The 17,180-nt window shown below is 37.9% G+C and overlaps 1 protein-coding gene across 1 annotated transcript in view; it reads left to right on the top strand.

Moving 5' to 3' along the window:
* Positions 1-15,893, top strand: part of npm1b (nucleophosmin 1b) — a 28,723-nt gene extending 12,830 nt beyond the window's left edge. Inside the window, exons 8-11 of the mRNA XM_038308210.1 lie at positions 25-123; positions 10,490-10,579; positions 10,657-10,731; positions 14,931-15,893. Of these exons, the coding sequence (XP_038164138.1) occupies positions 25-123; positions 10,490-10,579; positions 10,657-10,731; positions 14,931-14,984 (318 nt within the window). The 3' untranslated portion in view covers positions 14,985-15,893. The remainder of the gene's footprint in view (positions 1-24; positions 124-10,489; positions 10,580-10,656; positions 10,732-14,930) is intronic.
* Positions 15,894-17,180: the final 1,287 nt, after the last annotated feature.

Genomic DNA, 17,180 nt, shown 5'->3' with positions numbered 1-17,180 from the left:
TACTTGAGATGTTTGTTTTTCTAGAGTCCAGAGTCTACGCCTAAAAAATCCAACAAGATGCCTGTGAAGCAAAATGGACCTGCAGAAAAATCCTCCGCATCTGCAGCAAAACCCCAGAATAAGGTATGAAAAAGCTCCATTGTCTTTTATTTTCTCTTTCTTTAATTTTGGCTGCAAACAATTTAGTTACTGTATTTGACATTTTTGTTGTATGTAATTGAACGTTTGTTACAGTATAGGAACAAACAATGATCTATGCTTGGAAGAAAAAACAGGAAAACAAATTTTTGTATTCTTGAGTTTATTTAAAGGAGACATTTAAAACACCAGCTTAGCATTTCAGTGGTTTACACTAGGATTAGCTTAAGATCTACTGGTGTTTGATCAGACCACACCTGTTTCCTGAATAAAAGGCATCAGCGTTATATCAAGGCAATAGAGTTGATTAAAAATAAGCCCTTTCATTTCTTTCAGATAGGCCCACCACCCTGTTGTGTAAATTTGGGATATTATGATGTGATCTAGATTTTAGCAATAAAAAACTTTCAATATTTTATGAAAGGTACAAAAAATAATAAACACTTTTAAATTCAGTGAGACAAAGAGTATACCTAGTTAAATGATTCAATATTTAGAAGAATATAGTTGTGACTAAATAGCATTTTGTGATGAATATTGAAATCATGCTTTACAGAAACCATTTTTTGTGCCCATATTTGCAGCTCTAGTAGGATTACTATCGCAATGGTAATAATTTTAAAACTGAGAAAACCCTTAATGCAAATTGAATAGCTTTGCAACTTTTTTGTTGAAGTCGAATAAAAAGTAAAGCAAGTAGAATAAGTTGCATGTTTTCCTTCACAAACTCCTTATTTGGCTGCATGTCACATTCAGTAGTTTCAGTCCTACTTTGCACCACACACGCTGTGTTGTTGGGCCAAGTCAGTCTAACATGTAGGGTAACCCTTCCTGGCTGTAAAATTAATAATTTACCTATGAATAAAAACCTATTTTTCTTTAGCACTAAAAAAAAAAATACTAATTACAAGAGATATCGATTTGGCTTTCATATACGAAACTACCCTGTCTGTATAATCTATTTTACATTACATTTTTAAATAAATGTGTAATGCTTGAAATAGGAAAGCAGTTAAAAACTGGAACCTTTCTTGTTTCTTGCGTGTTTTTTGGTCTCTAATGAAGCAGTAATCGTAAATGCACCAATTCAGTAGTACGATAAATTGAAACCTGGAACCATCATACAGGATTCACTCAAAATAAAATGTTCATTGTTTTTTTTTTGTTTAGCTTTTACAGTCTTCAGTATGAAGACAATTCCGTAAAAAAAAAAATAGAAAGTACTATAAGCACAAGATTGTTGCGCCTTTGCGCATCTAGCAGTTTTTGACTGTACTGCATAAAGTAAGGTTTTAATAGCAGTTGAAATAAATACCCTACGCATACCTTGTTACATGAAAGTGGCTTTATGTGCCTGCAAGTTTATTGTACACCGATAGCAAAGTTATTGACTTTTATTTCACCACATGCTGGCTAAGTGTTTCTATACAAAACTCAGGAATGTGGGGGGGCATCCTCACCCACTGCTGCTCCTCTCTACAACTAGCCATTCTACCCTATGTCATTTTCCTCATTTAACATTCGAGGGGGCTAATGTCTACTCCCAGACTTCCTAGACATCGCCATCAACCAAAGAACTCCAAAATCACTAAGTTCATGTCAAACAACTGATGTCCAGTCATTCTACTATACCTATGTGAAGCTGCTCGGGATAATGTGGGATTTTAATCAGACTGAATTATCTTGTATATTGGAAGATGGTACATCTTCACCATAAAACACCAACACTGGAGGAAAGAGCAAGGAGTTGGCTTTCAAACACAGTTGGATGTTTTTTGATGCTGCATTTTCTTTTGCCGTACCCCTTAAAAATGGAGTCCCCCACGTCCCTCAGTGAGGTCTGGAAGCGCAAGACTTTTATAGTCATTTTGGAATTTGACCAATTAAATGAGCCCTTGTATAATATGTTACCTGCTGTGAATTAAGTTGAAAAGGTTACGTTAGGTTAGAAAGATATAAAGCTAAATAAAAAAGTGAAAAAACTAATTGAAAATTTTAAAAGTTAATAAAGCGAAAAAGTTTAAAAGCATTTTGAAAAGTTAAAAAGTACAGTTAATAATCTAAGAAAGTAAAACATGTCTGTTTCAGCATTGGTCCTCTAAGGTTTTTTTTTCTAACATATTAGGGTAAGCGAGCATTTGTTGTTATTACACTGATCTTGATTTTTTTTCCATTAAAATGTACATATTACAGTATTACAGGTCTTACCCTGTCTTCCAATAACACCCCTAGTTTCAAAGTATTTCAGAATTAAAGAAAAACAGTATGTCATATTTAATATATTTTACTAGGTCTTCTTTACAGGTGTAATTTTGTGCATATAAATGCATCAGGGCCCTTTTTTCCACAAAATCATTTATGGTAAAAATAAAAATTTAATGTTTGCATTATTGGGTTAAAAATTACTCAGATTCAAGTTTTAAAGAATGCAGAGTGCAACAAAAAAAGAAAAAGAAAAGAAAACTTGGCTGGCCTTTCCATTCCAAAAGAGAGGAATGTGATAAATGCACGTTGCAATTAGTTCAACCTGATAGTTAATTTCTTGGATAGAATGTCTCAGACACCCTCTTCTTCAAACAAAAAGCTTGAACTTTGTCTCTGTTTGAGCAAACACACATGACCTCTAAACAAGTTAGTTTCCCCGGGCAAGATTTAAACCTGTGACCCCTTGGCTTGACCCCGCTGTGTTGGGTCGCAGCCACCTTTCATGCTCTTTACCCCTCTTCAGCTCACATGCACATCAGCAAAAACAAATTAAGATTTTCCTGCTTGTTTAAACATTTCACCAGTCATGTTACAGTGGAGGGAGAAAAAAAGACTTGGACAGAGACTGTTTAGATAAAATGTTATGCGTTGCCATGCCGATGCCAACACATAACACATCATAACACATAGCTGTGTCTTTGATAAGGCACCTAAGAAGAAATATGCAACATCTTTAGCTTGCATGCACACTTGTTGCACAAAAAGAAACTGATGTGTTTTCAGAGTTTGTGCAAGATGATTTTGGGTTTGTTGTCATGATAAATGCTCAGGCACACTGTTACTAAACCCCTGAGGCCAAAGTGAGATTCCTGCCATAGAGGTGAGGGAAGCTAACTTTGCACACCTTTATTTTCCCAACTTTCGGAGTCTTTGGCCGATTTGTGACCTAACTTGCCAAAACTTTCCTGCCGTCTTCATTTTGCAGTGCTTTTAGAACCCTTATCCCCTCTCGACTACTTCACAAGCGTTCTTGCTCTACAACCTCTTCACACCCCTCACTTCCTGGACACACCCTCTCCCAATTGCTCTCATTACCCGTGTTTGATGTCTGGTGCAGCTTGTGCTTCCAGATGCCCCTGAGGAGCAAGGAAGCGGGCGTGGGTGTCTGTTTTTTTTTCTCCCTAAATGCAGGTGACTGGTCATTAGATTGGCTTTTCAGATCTGTTGCCAGCAACGCAGTTCTCGCCTCTCGCAGCTCAGCATGTAGCGGCACCTTTCCTGTGAAACCAGCTCAGCATGAGAACCAGCTAACTCGAGTTCTGTTGATTTGAGGCAACCTAATCTTACAGCTGGTCTTTTGTGGGTTTTGAGAAGCTGATGCCTTCAAGCACACGTCATGGTCGTAAAGTTGCTAATCACTTCACTTAGCCTTATCCCAGAAGGGAGTGAGTCATTGTTCCAGCAAATGATTGACATGCACTTGTAGCAGGTGCATTATGTATTTCTTTCACAGTATGCTTCTCCTGTGTTTCAATGGTAAACTTATAAATTTGCATATGCAAAGCCTTAAAATATCAATGCCCCTTCAAGTCAGCTGCATTTTTTGATGCATTAGTAATAAACATTAATGCAGTTTAATAGGTTTATGTGACATACCAGCAAAAAGCAGTCCAGACTGTTCAAGATCTTAAACGAAACAAAAAACTTCAAGATCTGGTTTCCATGTCCATTTAGCAATCATTGTTTACTCAACACGCTTAAATAAAATCCAGGGCAGCTAGTTTACTTCAGAATTCACCAGCTTAAGTAAATGGATTATGTATGCTTGCATCTGTATTCAGTCTCACTTCAAGACCTTTTGCTGCAATTAAAGCCTTTTGGGATTTGCGTCTACAGTAGGGAAAATTCTTGTTAACAACTAACAAGTTGTTAACAAATTTACTTACTTTGAAGGATCAGAATTCTATAATTTCCATCTTAGGTATACTTTAACTATGACAAAATCAGATAAAAATAATCTGGAAAACTGGGTTGTAGTATTTTTAAAGAACTTGTATTGCTGAAAGTATTTCGTAATATAAAAAGTTACTTCTAATACTATGTTGCCAAACCCTTGTTGGCAGGGACAAGTCTTACTCAGGTTTACTCTCAGTAGCTGGTACTTGGTCAGTTCCTCCAAGCAGGTCTCCTCTAGAGCAGTAATGTTCTTGGGCTGTTGACTGGCAACACAGACTTTCAACCCCTTGTATAAATGTTCTTTGAGTTTGAGGTCTGGAACAAGGCAAGGCCACTCTAGGGCCTTGAATTCCTTTAATGGAGTCACCCCTTCCTTGCCCCTTTGGTGTGTGCTGGAAGACCCAGCCACGTTCCATCTCCAACGCTCTCACTGATGGAAGGAGGTTTTAACTTAAAGTCTCACCATACATGGCCATGTTCATTCTTCCCTTAACACATTATGTGTGGTAAGAAGTGTCGTCTTCTACACCGTGGTGTGCTGGGGGAGCAGCACATCCAAGAAGGACACCTCCAGACTGCACAAACTGGTTAGGCGAGCCACCTTTGTGATTGGCAAGAAGCTGGAGTCTCTGGGGACGCAGGCAGAGACAAAGACACTAAACAAACTGCTGGACATTATGGACAATGCCAGCCACTCTCTGTACACTGTCTTCACCACTCAAAGGACCCTGTTCAGTGGGAGATTGCTCCTCCCCAAATGCAGGACCAACAGACTTCTGAACTCTTGCTTGTTGCTCAAGCCATCAAGCTTTACAACTCCTCACTTGGGGGGAAGAGGAGGTGTAGTCTATGTAAATTGTTTTTACTTATTTATAAGGTCAGTACATCTCTGCAGTGCACGTGCTATAGTCCAAGTCAACTACTGTGTTGTTTTTCCTTAGCTGTCTACAATGCAGATACTGTTATATCTTTAATGCTCTTTTGTATGACATGCACTCTTTTTATATTGTATGGTTATCATTAATGGCATCTTGCTTTAACGCTGCCTTTTGTACTACATATAAGTTACTGCAACAAGAATTTCCCTGAAGAAGTAATCCCAAGGGATAAATAAAGTTAAGTCTAATGGCTGATTTATACGTCGAAGCTAGGCCGTCTGCGTAGGTGTCGCAGTGAACAAAAGAAGTCCCCGCCCCCTCTGCAGACACTCTGCTGTACTTCTCCCAAATTGTAGCTGACCCCAGATAGTGCAGCAGACAGGAGGTCGGCTTGTTTTGTTTTTGTGACCGAAATTGCGGAAAACAACTTGTGAAGTTGCGTGAAAACGCTGGTACCCTTTTTCCACTTTGATCCCCGCTATTTTTTGCCATCATGTCCCTCTGTTGTCGGACAAACTCGCCCCCACTTCCTTACTGCCTTGCCCATATCTAGACCCACAGCTTATAGCACAGACCACGCTTCAATACTGGGCATAAATCAAAAATGTCTGCATCGAGCTCACTGCGACACATTGCTGCAGGAGTATAACAGGGTTCCCGCGGGTCCTTAAAAAGTCTTAAAAGGCATTGAATTCTTCAAAATAAAACTAAGGCCTTAATTGAATTAAATCAGTCTTTCGTAGGTCTTAATTTTTAAAACATCATAAATAGGATTATTTTTATTATGATTTATTTTTGTAATCTAAATAAAACATAAAAATTGACTTTTTTATAAAAAAAAAAAACAATGGCTCGCAATTATTGGTTCCATTCCGATAGCGGAACCAATAAAAGCGTTGTTGCGGCCGCGACATTTGGGAGATATACCATTTACTTTTTGTCTGGAAAGTATGAGCAAGTGTAAATGTAACAAAAATTGGTTATCCAGCCAAGAGTTTTCTCCATGGCTAAAACCAGTACCAGGGAACATACATGAGGCACAGTGTATTTTGTGCAAGAAGTCATTCAAGAACGGAACGATGGGAATTAAGGCAGTGGAGTCACATGCGAAGCGTGAAACACAAAGCGTCAACATCGAGTTACCGAGAAACAGCCGGTCCCTGCAACGCTTCCTCTTATCACCAAATCAAACATATTAAGAAAACGATACAAAGAAAAATAGCTGCAAAAAAGACTTAGCACTGGTTATGTTGTGGCTTTAAAACTGATTTGTTTTGTTCCCTGCTAAAACAAAGTTTATGAATTCAGTTAAACAATTGTTAAAATAGATCTGTCATTTGTGTGTTTTTAGCTTTCTTCCTGTATGGGAAGCTTTTCAAAATTTAAAACATTGGTGCAGTGGTTTATGTAAAAAAAAACCTTTGGGTTAAGTTGTCGCAAGCGGGTTTTTCTTTTGTTTCTTGTGAATTTGGTCTTAAATTTTTATTTCAAGTGGCATTAAAAAGTCTTGAATTTAACTTGCCTTATGCTGTAGGAACCCTGTATAACCAGCCCTTAAGTCTATTAGCCGTCCTGTCCTTTCCAAGATATTTCCACCACTATGCTTCATAGTAGGTATGGTTTTCTTCAGCATTCCTCTTCCTCCAAACATACAGTTTGTGCCAGAAAGCTCTTTCTTGGTCTCAATTGACCTCCTGATACTCTCCCAGTCGTCTTTTTCACACCAGCCTGTTTGCCTATAGTGGATTCACTCTTCCCAGCCTGGTGCAGGTCTGCAATTTTCTTTCAGGTGTCCTTCAGCAGCTCTTTTGTCTTGGCCAAGGTTGAGTTTGGAGTCTGACCGTTTGAGGCTGTGGACAGATGTCTTTTATACAGATAACAAACAAACAGGTGCCATTAAAAGTGATGAGTGGAGGACAGAAGAGCTTCTTAAAAAAGTTCTTACAGGTCCAAGAGGGCCAGATATCTTACTTTTTTTGTTGGTGAGCAAAACATTTTTTTGTAAACCATAATTTCTAAATAAATTCTTTAAAAACCCTACATATTATTTCCTGATTTTTTTTCTCATTTTGTCTATCATATTTAAAGTGTACCCATGATGAAAATGATCTATATATAAATTATTTTCTTTCTAGAGCTGCAGCACTTAATCGGATTAATCGTAATTAACCATCAACTAATTTAGCAATTGATTGTTAACTGAAGTATAAAGACTTTAAAACATGCCTTTAGCTGACAGAGCAACCGACTTAGAGCAATAATTATTCCAAGATTGTAAAACATAAACATTTTGCATTTAAAAAAAAAAAAAAAAACTGTCTGTTAATATGAACTCCTCAAGCGGAAAAGTTTTTGTTTTACCTGATTAAATTTCGTAAAAGGTCTTCTGTAAGGAACCTTTTGCTGTTGAATTATTAATCGAAAAAATAATCAACAGATTAATCGAGTTGCAAAATAAGCATTAGTTGCAGACCTAGTTCTTTCCACTTACGCAATATGGCCCCAACAATGCTCAGTGGAATATTCAGAAGTTTAGCTCTAACTAATGCCATCATTATGTTTTGCAATAAGGTTGCTAAGTTCCTGAGAAAGTTCTTTACTTTTACCCATCATGAATTTTTTTTCTCTGTAATACCAGAGACATCTAGGCCATTATTTGGGACAGAACTAGCTGATATTAATTTACACTGACAAGGGGCAGTATTGCTTTATAATTACTGAACGATTTTGACTGGTGTCTGGGCTTTCCATGATTTCTATTGTGTTCAATACTTTTTCTATTTCATTTGAGTACACATAATTATAATTAAAACCCTGTGATAAAACAACAGTAATGCCAAGTGCCAAAAAAAAAAAACACATTTTAAAAGTAAGAACTCAATTTTTGACATCAGTATGCAATCATTTGTGATTAAAAGAAAGTTTTTTGTGATGTGAGTCTTTCTCCAATCAACACATTCTGAGAGAAAAATGACAAATACCATCCCTGGACAGACTTGATGAGCAAATTTGTCACAACCATGTGCTTGCACTGGATTGAAGACCAGAGATTGCATCAAATGATGGCGTGCTTGTGATTAAGCTCCATGTCTTGTGCCATCTGTAATCAGCGTCTGGGCCAGATGAAAAAGCTTGCCGGCTTCGAGTGTTTATCAGCTGTTTCAGGTCCACAGCTGTCCTTTGGAAGTAGAGAGCTGCCCGTAAATAATAAATATGTGGTGCATTTGTTTGGCCTGGAGCCAGTAACATATGTCTGCATGTTTTTTTTTTTTTAAGTGAAGTGTGGTGTGTTTGTGTCAAAGGTCATTTACACCTTTGATCTGGGCTGTAAAAAAGCCGATTTTTTTAAGGGACAGATTGTTGCATTTTTTTAACTAGAGGTAGACTGTTTTTTTTAATTATTGCATCTGTGTTTTATTTTAAGTCCCAGCCATAAGATTTTGCCTCAAGAGTTTTTTTTTTTAAACAATTAGAATAAAATGAAAGGACATTCCCTGTCAGTTACGCATCAGGTGTTTATTATTAGGACATGAAAAGCAGCAAGTCCCCGCCAGATCTTTCTAGTAACACGAAATATTACCATGTTTACTCGATGCTTTGAAGTGGCATTCTGTTGAGAGGTAATGACTAATAGATTGAAAGCGTAGGTAACAGGTTAATAGGAATTCCAGCATGAAAACCGTAAAAGAGCAGTCGTTAGGCACAAAACATTTTGGTGAAGAACAGGATTTTTGACTCTAAAAGCCAGAATCACAGTATAGCAGGAATCCAGGGATATGCTAATTGCACGTATGGATGTGTTTTGTTGTGTGATTTGCTGTATAAATGGTCACCCTGAACTCTGCATCTGTTGCCGTCGCTTCCAATCAATGAAACCCTGCAATTTCACAGGATTCCGAACTGGTTTTACATGCGCAGGCAAGCTCTGTGTCTTGTTTAAGGTACAGTCCAACCATATGGTGTGTGTGAGTGTCACAGTGAGACGCTTACTAATTGAGGACCCCTGGGCCTTTAGCTGTCCAGAACTTCACACACCCACAGGCCTTAAAGTGCTGCTCTTAGCTCTGCTGTCATCCTCCCAAACACAGGGGAGTGATCTAGTTGGGAAGAAGCACTTCTAATGTAGCTGAAAGATACAGAAAAGCTGCTGGTCTTTTCAGTCTGTGGATCATTTATGCCTGGTTAACAGAAATAAGTGATTTGACATGACAAAAGTACATGAACTGTAAATCCATTTTTTTTTTTTATCACATTTTTCCTTCAACAGAGAGAGATTTTTAAAGATAAGAACTTAATTATTACCTGATGCAATATTAGAAAAGAGAACATGCAGTTTGGCTGGAAGCTTTCATCGTCTTCCAGCTGCAAAGCAAAGCCCAGCCTGTAAAAACAGACCCAGACTAATCAGGTCACAAAGAGGCTCATAGAAAGAACAGCTCATTGGTCAGCAGGATAGGGATTGTTGGGAACATGTCACAAAAAACATTAAAGTAATGTAGAACTGGTCAATTAATTGAAATTTCAATATAATTGCAATTTTAGAAAACAAATTTTTTAAATCACAGAGGTACTAATTTTTGGTCACATTACATTGATCAACAAAGAGACACTAACTGTATCACCTCACCCCTTTAGGTAGTGATAATTCTTTAGTGCAAAGGAAATAAATATAGAATCTGAATCACAACTTTAGTTAAATAAAAACAAAACTACAGGATTTTGATTGATTACACACGTGCAAATCAGCTGATGGTATGTATCGGGCTTCCAGTACAGATCGGGTAGAGACAGATGCCAACCAAACAGAGGAACAAAGACATTCCCTTCATTATAAAAGCTTGGTAATTGTATGTAGGCATGGAATGAAATTAGTCTTATTTTTTACCACATTTGATGTATTATGCTATCCTTTTTTTTATACCGTCTTTGTTACATTTATCAGCACAGATCAGGCTTTTATGCACTGTTACTTATTCTCTGTTTCCTTTGAGGTCCAACCTTTTTATGCTGATTTTGGCCATTCTCTTTTTCTTTCTAAAAAGTATAAAACATGAATTTTGTAGTAATTTAACAGTTAAACTTGACTGTCAGAGAATAAAGGTATTCTATCCTATTCTGTTCACTAGTATAAATAAAAGCCTAGAGTTAAAACGGATGTTTTTGTGTGTTACACAGCAATATTTGCTGTTTTTATTGTTGGTACATTTGATAAACAGCTGATCCAGCACAAACTCTGCCTGCTGATTGATGTGTTGCTCCCCATGTAACGTAACAACCAGCCTTTCTCATCTAACTGACATGTTTTTTTTCAGACTCCTGGAAAAGACAAACCCCAGGCCGGTCCTTCTAAAACTTTAACTCTGCCTGAAATTAAGAACAAGTTATCATCAGCAGCCAAGGAGGTAGGCCTTCTTCTTTTGCCTATTATCTCTCCTCTTTGGCTTTTTAAGTTATGACCTAGCAGATATGTCTTCTTTAGGGGAAGCCACTACCGAAGACGGAGCAGAAGTTTGAGAATTTCGTAAGGACATCTTACAAAGTCACCGACAAAAAGGTAAATAAAGGTTACCTGTGAAATCAAGCTTTCTTAATGCTCAGAATCTGAGGTCGTTCTTCTCATCATCACCACAATTATTGTTTTTGTGTCTGATATCAAACCAGCACTTTATAAATATCAATGCCTCAGCTTCATAAGCCAAGGGAAGGTTTTTGATGTCAGATTAAAAACAGATATCAGTGTTGTGTATCTATGCACAAAGTCACTTGTACACAAATCTTATTATAAGTATCATTGAGAGTGAGGCCTTTTCAAAATAAGTTCATGCTGTTTCTATGAGCTTTTATGAGATTGAATGGAGTAGAGCTGTCAAGAGAAGTTGGCTCCAACTAATATTCTGTTTTCAGTCTTAGTAGCTCTAATGAGGGGACTGGTTTTATCTGAATGCTACTATTCAAGGAGCTGTAATCTTTTTTTATGCTGTCTGTGGGATGAAAAACACAATTTCCCTGCACTTTAACTTGATTTAATCCTATAATACACTGAGTGTATAAGATTGTAATGCTGTGGCGTTGTTTAGAAAACACCTCTGCCCCTTAAACCTTTTCTGTATTTCTTCAAATTGCAACCATAGATGGCAATCTGTTGTAAGTAAGTAGCTTTTTACATCGCAAAATGCTTCACTAGAATAAAAAGAAATATAAAATAATTTATAAAAACATCTCATTAAGTAAAGGCCTGTCATTTAAAGCCTGGCTGTTTGCAGATATGGTTAAATGCACAAAGTGTTTTACTGAAATGTAACTCCTAAATACTCCTACTTGTCCACTTTCTCTTACTCGTCACTGCGTAAGAGAGATGATGTCCTCAGCAACGGTGGCTCAGGAGGTCAAGGTTCATCCTGTAACTCCTCCTCACCAGCTAAGAGGCATAGCTCCACATGCTGGGTTCCCTGGGCCCCCTCCCGGTGGAACACCAGAGATGCATGAGCCACCTCAGCTACTTCTCTCTATTTCAGATCCTGTTTTTTTCAATCCATACCCAAATATGAAGGCAATAAGGTGAGGCCGATATGCAAGCCAACAGTTAAATTCAAAGCTTAACCTTTTTGAGTCAGTTTCCTCCTCACCACTACAGACCGATGCATTGTTCATATTACAGCAGGGCCTTTTTCTTTGTTTTCGTATTTTTGAAATAACTGCAGAGTATACTCACAACTGTCACTTTTGGCCGACTTGAATAGACCCCTTTGGTCCCCACCGTCTGAGCATGTTTTAAATAAAGACCAACAAACTCTGGTATGGACCAAACAACTGGACCAAGATCCACTTTTTTAAAATGGTCTCGGTCCACCTCTAAAACAGACCTTGATCCAGTTTGCGCCAGGTAGGAACACAAACCGGCCTTGGTCCGACCCAAATGCTGAGGGTATACTTCACTTTGGACTTAGCAGGCCACCACAGTAGTAAACCTAGTATCAAATTCACACCTATTATGCTGTTGCTTAGCAACGCTACCGCAAGCAAGTGGTGGATCCCCCTCCGATGGAATGACGAATGCATGGGTTTACTGTGAGATGTAGCTAATTTTTAAAAAGGACAATTTTGAATGAAAAAAAAAATAGAACTAATGAAAAAATGCAGCCTGCTTTGAATTAATAAGGTCTGAAAGGAAATTAAAGATGAAGTCCCTGTTTAGTTTTTTCCATAAGCCAAATAAAGACATGGATAGAATATGGAATACAATGCTATGGTCATACCTTCCTTCCTGTAAAACGTGGTGGAGGCATCTTAATGATGTGGTGGCAAGCTAAGGGAAACTAGTTGGAGTTGATAATGATGATTGGAGCTAAATGCAATCCTTAAGAAATAGCCAAAAGCTTCAAGGACATTGTCTCTAAAAAGTCAGAGAATCATAAAGAATAATAATGTTTTAATGGCTTTTCAAAAGTCCATATCTAAACTGGATTGGGAATATGTGGCAACAGACACTTTCCATCCAATGGGACTGAAGAGAAAGGAAGAAGCAATTTTGGAAAACCTGTTAGATGCTTCTGTGCGGCTTTGAACACCAATCTTAAGCTCTTCAAGGCTGTTTCAGCTCACGTGTTTGATTATCACAAGGAAAGCTTTTATTCAGTGACATTTCTTTTTTATATTATGACTGGCTTGTGCCTGCGTTGGTCTGTCCTGAAACGAGATCTCAGATGTTTAGGGTTGCAACTAACTAATTTATTAATTCATAATCAGATAGCAAAATGTTCCTTAAAGAAGATTTGTTATACAGAAAAACCAGGTGAAATTGAATATTGAATTATTTTAATAAACAATTATTCATGATTTATCTGATTGTTTCAGAGTTAGTGATGTTTGAAAGGACCCGGTTGAGGCTCCTGTTTTCATTTTTACAAGGCGCTGACAGATCTATCATTGCCCAGTAGAAGCGTATCCCTCAAACCACAATTACTCATTTTGGATGCAACCAGTTTGGATTTTAACAGACCAAAATACTGACACACCAATTTAACAAGGAGAGGCATTGATCTAATCAAACAAGTTCTCATCAATAAAACTCTAATTCTGGTTAGATAAATGACTAACAGGAAACTACAAAAGACTCCACTCAGCAGAGCAACATTTCATAGTCTAAATATCTTTTCACTTAACAACAGCCCTTCAGTGTAATAATGTTTTTCCTTCCCCTTTAAGCTGCGTCAGAAATAATTTGATTATTTAAAATCCCAACAAATTGTATCCACACTGAGTAATCTGATGCGTCTGTTTTTGCCTTTTGCTTGTTTAATGCTGGTTGCTGAACCGTCTTCAAGTGGGTTACAGTCAACTGGTCAGGACAGTAACAGCTTCATCAGTTGTACTCGTACATTTGCGATCATTCGTACTCATTTGCCCCATTGAGTACAAATGTGACTACCCCTCTTAAACCGTGCTAAGATTGGTCCAAGCATGCGAACCAAGATACCTGTTGAATGTAAATGGCACGCAAACTGAACCGGACCACGGCAGACACAACCGAACCATTTTAAATCTAGTAATACGTAGTTCAACAGTACGGCTTGGTTCAGTTGAGGCTCGGTTCTCAGATAACAAAGAGCACACCGGCGGACAAGCGCTCCTTACAGTCAGCCTCTGTAATCATCAGCGTCTGTTGTTTCCTGCGTCTGTAAGCCCTGATTAGACTATCTTTTGTCGTATCTACTTCCCTGAAGCTCTGTCAAGTAAATTCAGAGAAAAGAGAGAGCAGTAGTACCGTAGATTGTCACTAGGAGGCGAGGAACCGTGCTAACGCAATGTGTAAATGATCGTAAGGAACCAAGCTCGGCACAGTTAACTGATCCAAGCTTGGTCTGAAAGCGGCACGGATCGGATTCACATGTTAGTGTAAGTGGTGCTATATTTGGGCAAAGTTGTAACTTTGTATCAGTGTTTCAAAACTTCCAATCATATTTTCTAACGGATGGAGCATTTAGTGTCTCGTGTACTAAGGAGCTGACAAAGAAACTTACAAATCTTAAAATTTTGTTACCTTTATTGATTCCTTAATTTAGGTTTATTGACATTTGCAAATTTGGACTCCTACACATATGTTTTATTGACATTCATCTTACCCCATACCGTTGTGTTTTTTTTGTTTTGTTTTGTTTTTTTGTATGTAGAATCTTGAGTTTGGCAGCTGAGGTCCTTTAGAAGTTTGAATAATTGGAAGTTAAATAAAAATGTTCTCCTTCCTGCCACCTCAAGAGCAGGAACAAATTTATTGGTTGCAATAAGCTTAAGGTTGTTGTGGGGTTTTGGGATGATGAGTTAGAGAGCCGCTCTCTTGGATACTGATCCCTCTAAACACACTGTGTAAACGCTCTGTTGTTCTCTGTGGCTGTGTCAGAATGTGAAAATCGTTGTTAAGGGAGCAGGTGGAAGCCTTTTGAGCGACGGAGGGCTGGGTGGACGAGGCAGAAAGAGGGGGTGGAGTCGGGTCTGGGAGAGCTTGTTGTTCCCAGTGTGTAGAAACATCTGTGGAAGTGCTTTGGTTTCAACAGCCAAGGCTGAGATCTGTCAGACCTGGAGCACCTAGTCATATACTCTGGTATGTAGAGCTGCCCCCACCCAAGCCCTCGTTGTTCCCCAGCATTCCCATCCAAGCATGGCGTTCCCACAGGCAAGAAGCACAAAAATCCTGTTGTTGTAGTAAATGTGATTGAATTATTTCTAATTCTTTATCTCTCCTCTCACCTTCCTCAGGTGGTCAAGGATCTTTGGAGTTTTTTGCAAACACTGAAGACTGAGAAGAAGTAACGGGAGGAATTTGTAGGTTTTCCTTTGAGACGTTTAAAGGCACAGTCTGCAATGTTTCCTACTTAGCCTCAGATAAAGACTGCAGTCTGTGGGGATTGCAGATTCTCAGTAAAGATGAAGATTATTTCCATATGTTTTGATTTTTTTTGGATTCAAAGCACCCATCAAGTTATTCTTCTGATTAATTTTTTGAAGTTTTACATAATTTATCACGTTTATTAGTTATTCTATAAATGAATAAGGCCCTGTTCCATCTGAAAACAAATGTGGCTCTTATCAGTTTTATATATTTTTAAAGTCATATTTAAGCCTCCTCCAGATGTGATTCTGAGTCAGACTCTTTTTTTTTTTTTTTTTTCATTGACTCCAGTGAGAAAAAAGCAAAGCGCATTTGATACGACTTTAACATCACCATCCATCAGTTTGTCACAACTTGACATGAGCAGCACCCAGAAGTGATAGCAGTTAGCATGGTGGACGGCAGCTGAGACTGCAACGCTCAGTGGGAGGGCAGGCAGATGTTGGGCCTCTAATAGATGGAGTGGGCCAGATTGGAAGGCACAGGTTGTACAGATTAATGTACATGCTGCAAAAAGAGGACTGCATGAGGCGGTTTCCCAGCATCTGGTAATCTGCTCCAATACATTGGATTGCAACTTATGCCTTGGCTTAAGAGTGGAGAAGAAAGATGCTAAGCACCCCCTCAGACACAATAGATGGTTTTCTTTTGATTCTTAAAACTTCTTCCATGTTTCCTGGACCTAAACATGCTTGGTGTGTCGACACCTGTTCTTGTTCTTTTACGAATGCTGGTTAGTTTGGAAACACTAACCGTGTTAAAAGTAATGTGAATAACCGTCATAAATGAGAATCAAGACATGCAGTGAGAACAAAGTCTTAGTGATGATATAAATAATAATACATAAAGGGAGCTAAGCTATATATCTGTGAAGATTCTCAGTCACCTAGGTCATAGTCAAGCTTGAAAAAGCTACGTTTAGGCAACTGGATTGAAGTTTCCTAGAAGACGTTTCTCCTCTCATCCAAGAGGCTTCTTCAGTTCTAACTAGTGGAGGGGAGCACTGAGATTAATACACTGAGAGCTAAGCTGAAGGACCCAGCAAGTATGAACCATCTACTACAATTCTGTGTAGAACAGCTTGGTTTGGGTGCTTTGGACCTCCTGACACTATGCGTCCGTCTTTAATAAAAGATGCAAAAGGAAAAATTGGACATTGTGCCTTTTAAATGCTTCATTTTCAGCTAGATTGAAATCTAAAGTAGTATTTGAACCTGTTAAAGCAAAGAAAGTTTGATCCTTTTCTGTCGTTACTCGCTGACATTTATTTTTTGTTTGTTTCTGTTCATTTTATACGCTTTTTATTGTAAAGATAATAAATAACTATGTTTGTTAGTATGCTTTCCTACAAAAATACTGTACCACCTTTTATCTGTAAAAGGTATTTGTTCAGTTAAAACAAAGCCCACCGTTTTCTTTAAAAATCCCTCTACTAACCCGAAGGGCTTCTCTTTCATCCATACCACAAAAAAATTGAAAAATTTTTTGGGAAACATAATTCAATCCAGAACTCGTAAAATCCGTACATCTGTGGTAATGTGTGCAGCTCTAAGCTAATAAAGAGCTGAAAGCTTCTTTCAGGATGTTTTCAGCAGAAACAGATTAGACATTTAGGTTTGTCCTTCAGATATTTTTTTTGTACTTTGATATTTAACCCTTAACACGTGTTTAATCAGTTGTTTCTGAATCAAACTGTGATCACAGCTGAATATCATAGATTCCAATAAAATGTCTTAGCCAATACGGCCAAGTGTTGAATCAATATCCAATAAGATATACAGCTTTAGGCCTAAGATCATATCTAATGCTACTCCAGAATATTTCTTGTCTGATTTGCAATCATTTTTCTGTACTTGCATAGTTTTCAGTTTAATATTTCTTAATAAATTTCATTCTGTCTGATTTATGTGATTTCATTTACTTTGATAACTAAACAGAAATGAGGTTCAAATGTTTCCTTGTTACTGTAAAACACTTTTTTAAAACTCCTGTTGTTTATAATCAGGGTAATCAGAATTAATCAACATTGTTTTATTCTGTAAATTGATCTCTTTTTATTTACAAATCCGGCAGCTGAACTGTTTTGTTTGCTTTCCAAAAACATACATGAAACTGCT

This window comes from Cyprinodon tularosa, unplaced genomic scaffold (genome assembly GCF_016077235.1).
Source record: "Cyprinodon tularosa strain WSP-4 unplaced genomic scaffold, ASM1607723v1 ctg117, whole genome shotgun sequence".
NCBI lineage: Eukaryota > Metazoa > Chordata > Actinopteri > Cyprinodontiformes > Cyprinodontidae > Cyprinodon > Cyprinodon tularosa.
Note: the sequence above shows the minus strand (reverse complement) of the source record. Positions and strands in the feature narration are given on the sequence as shown.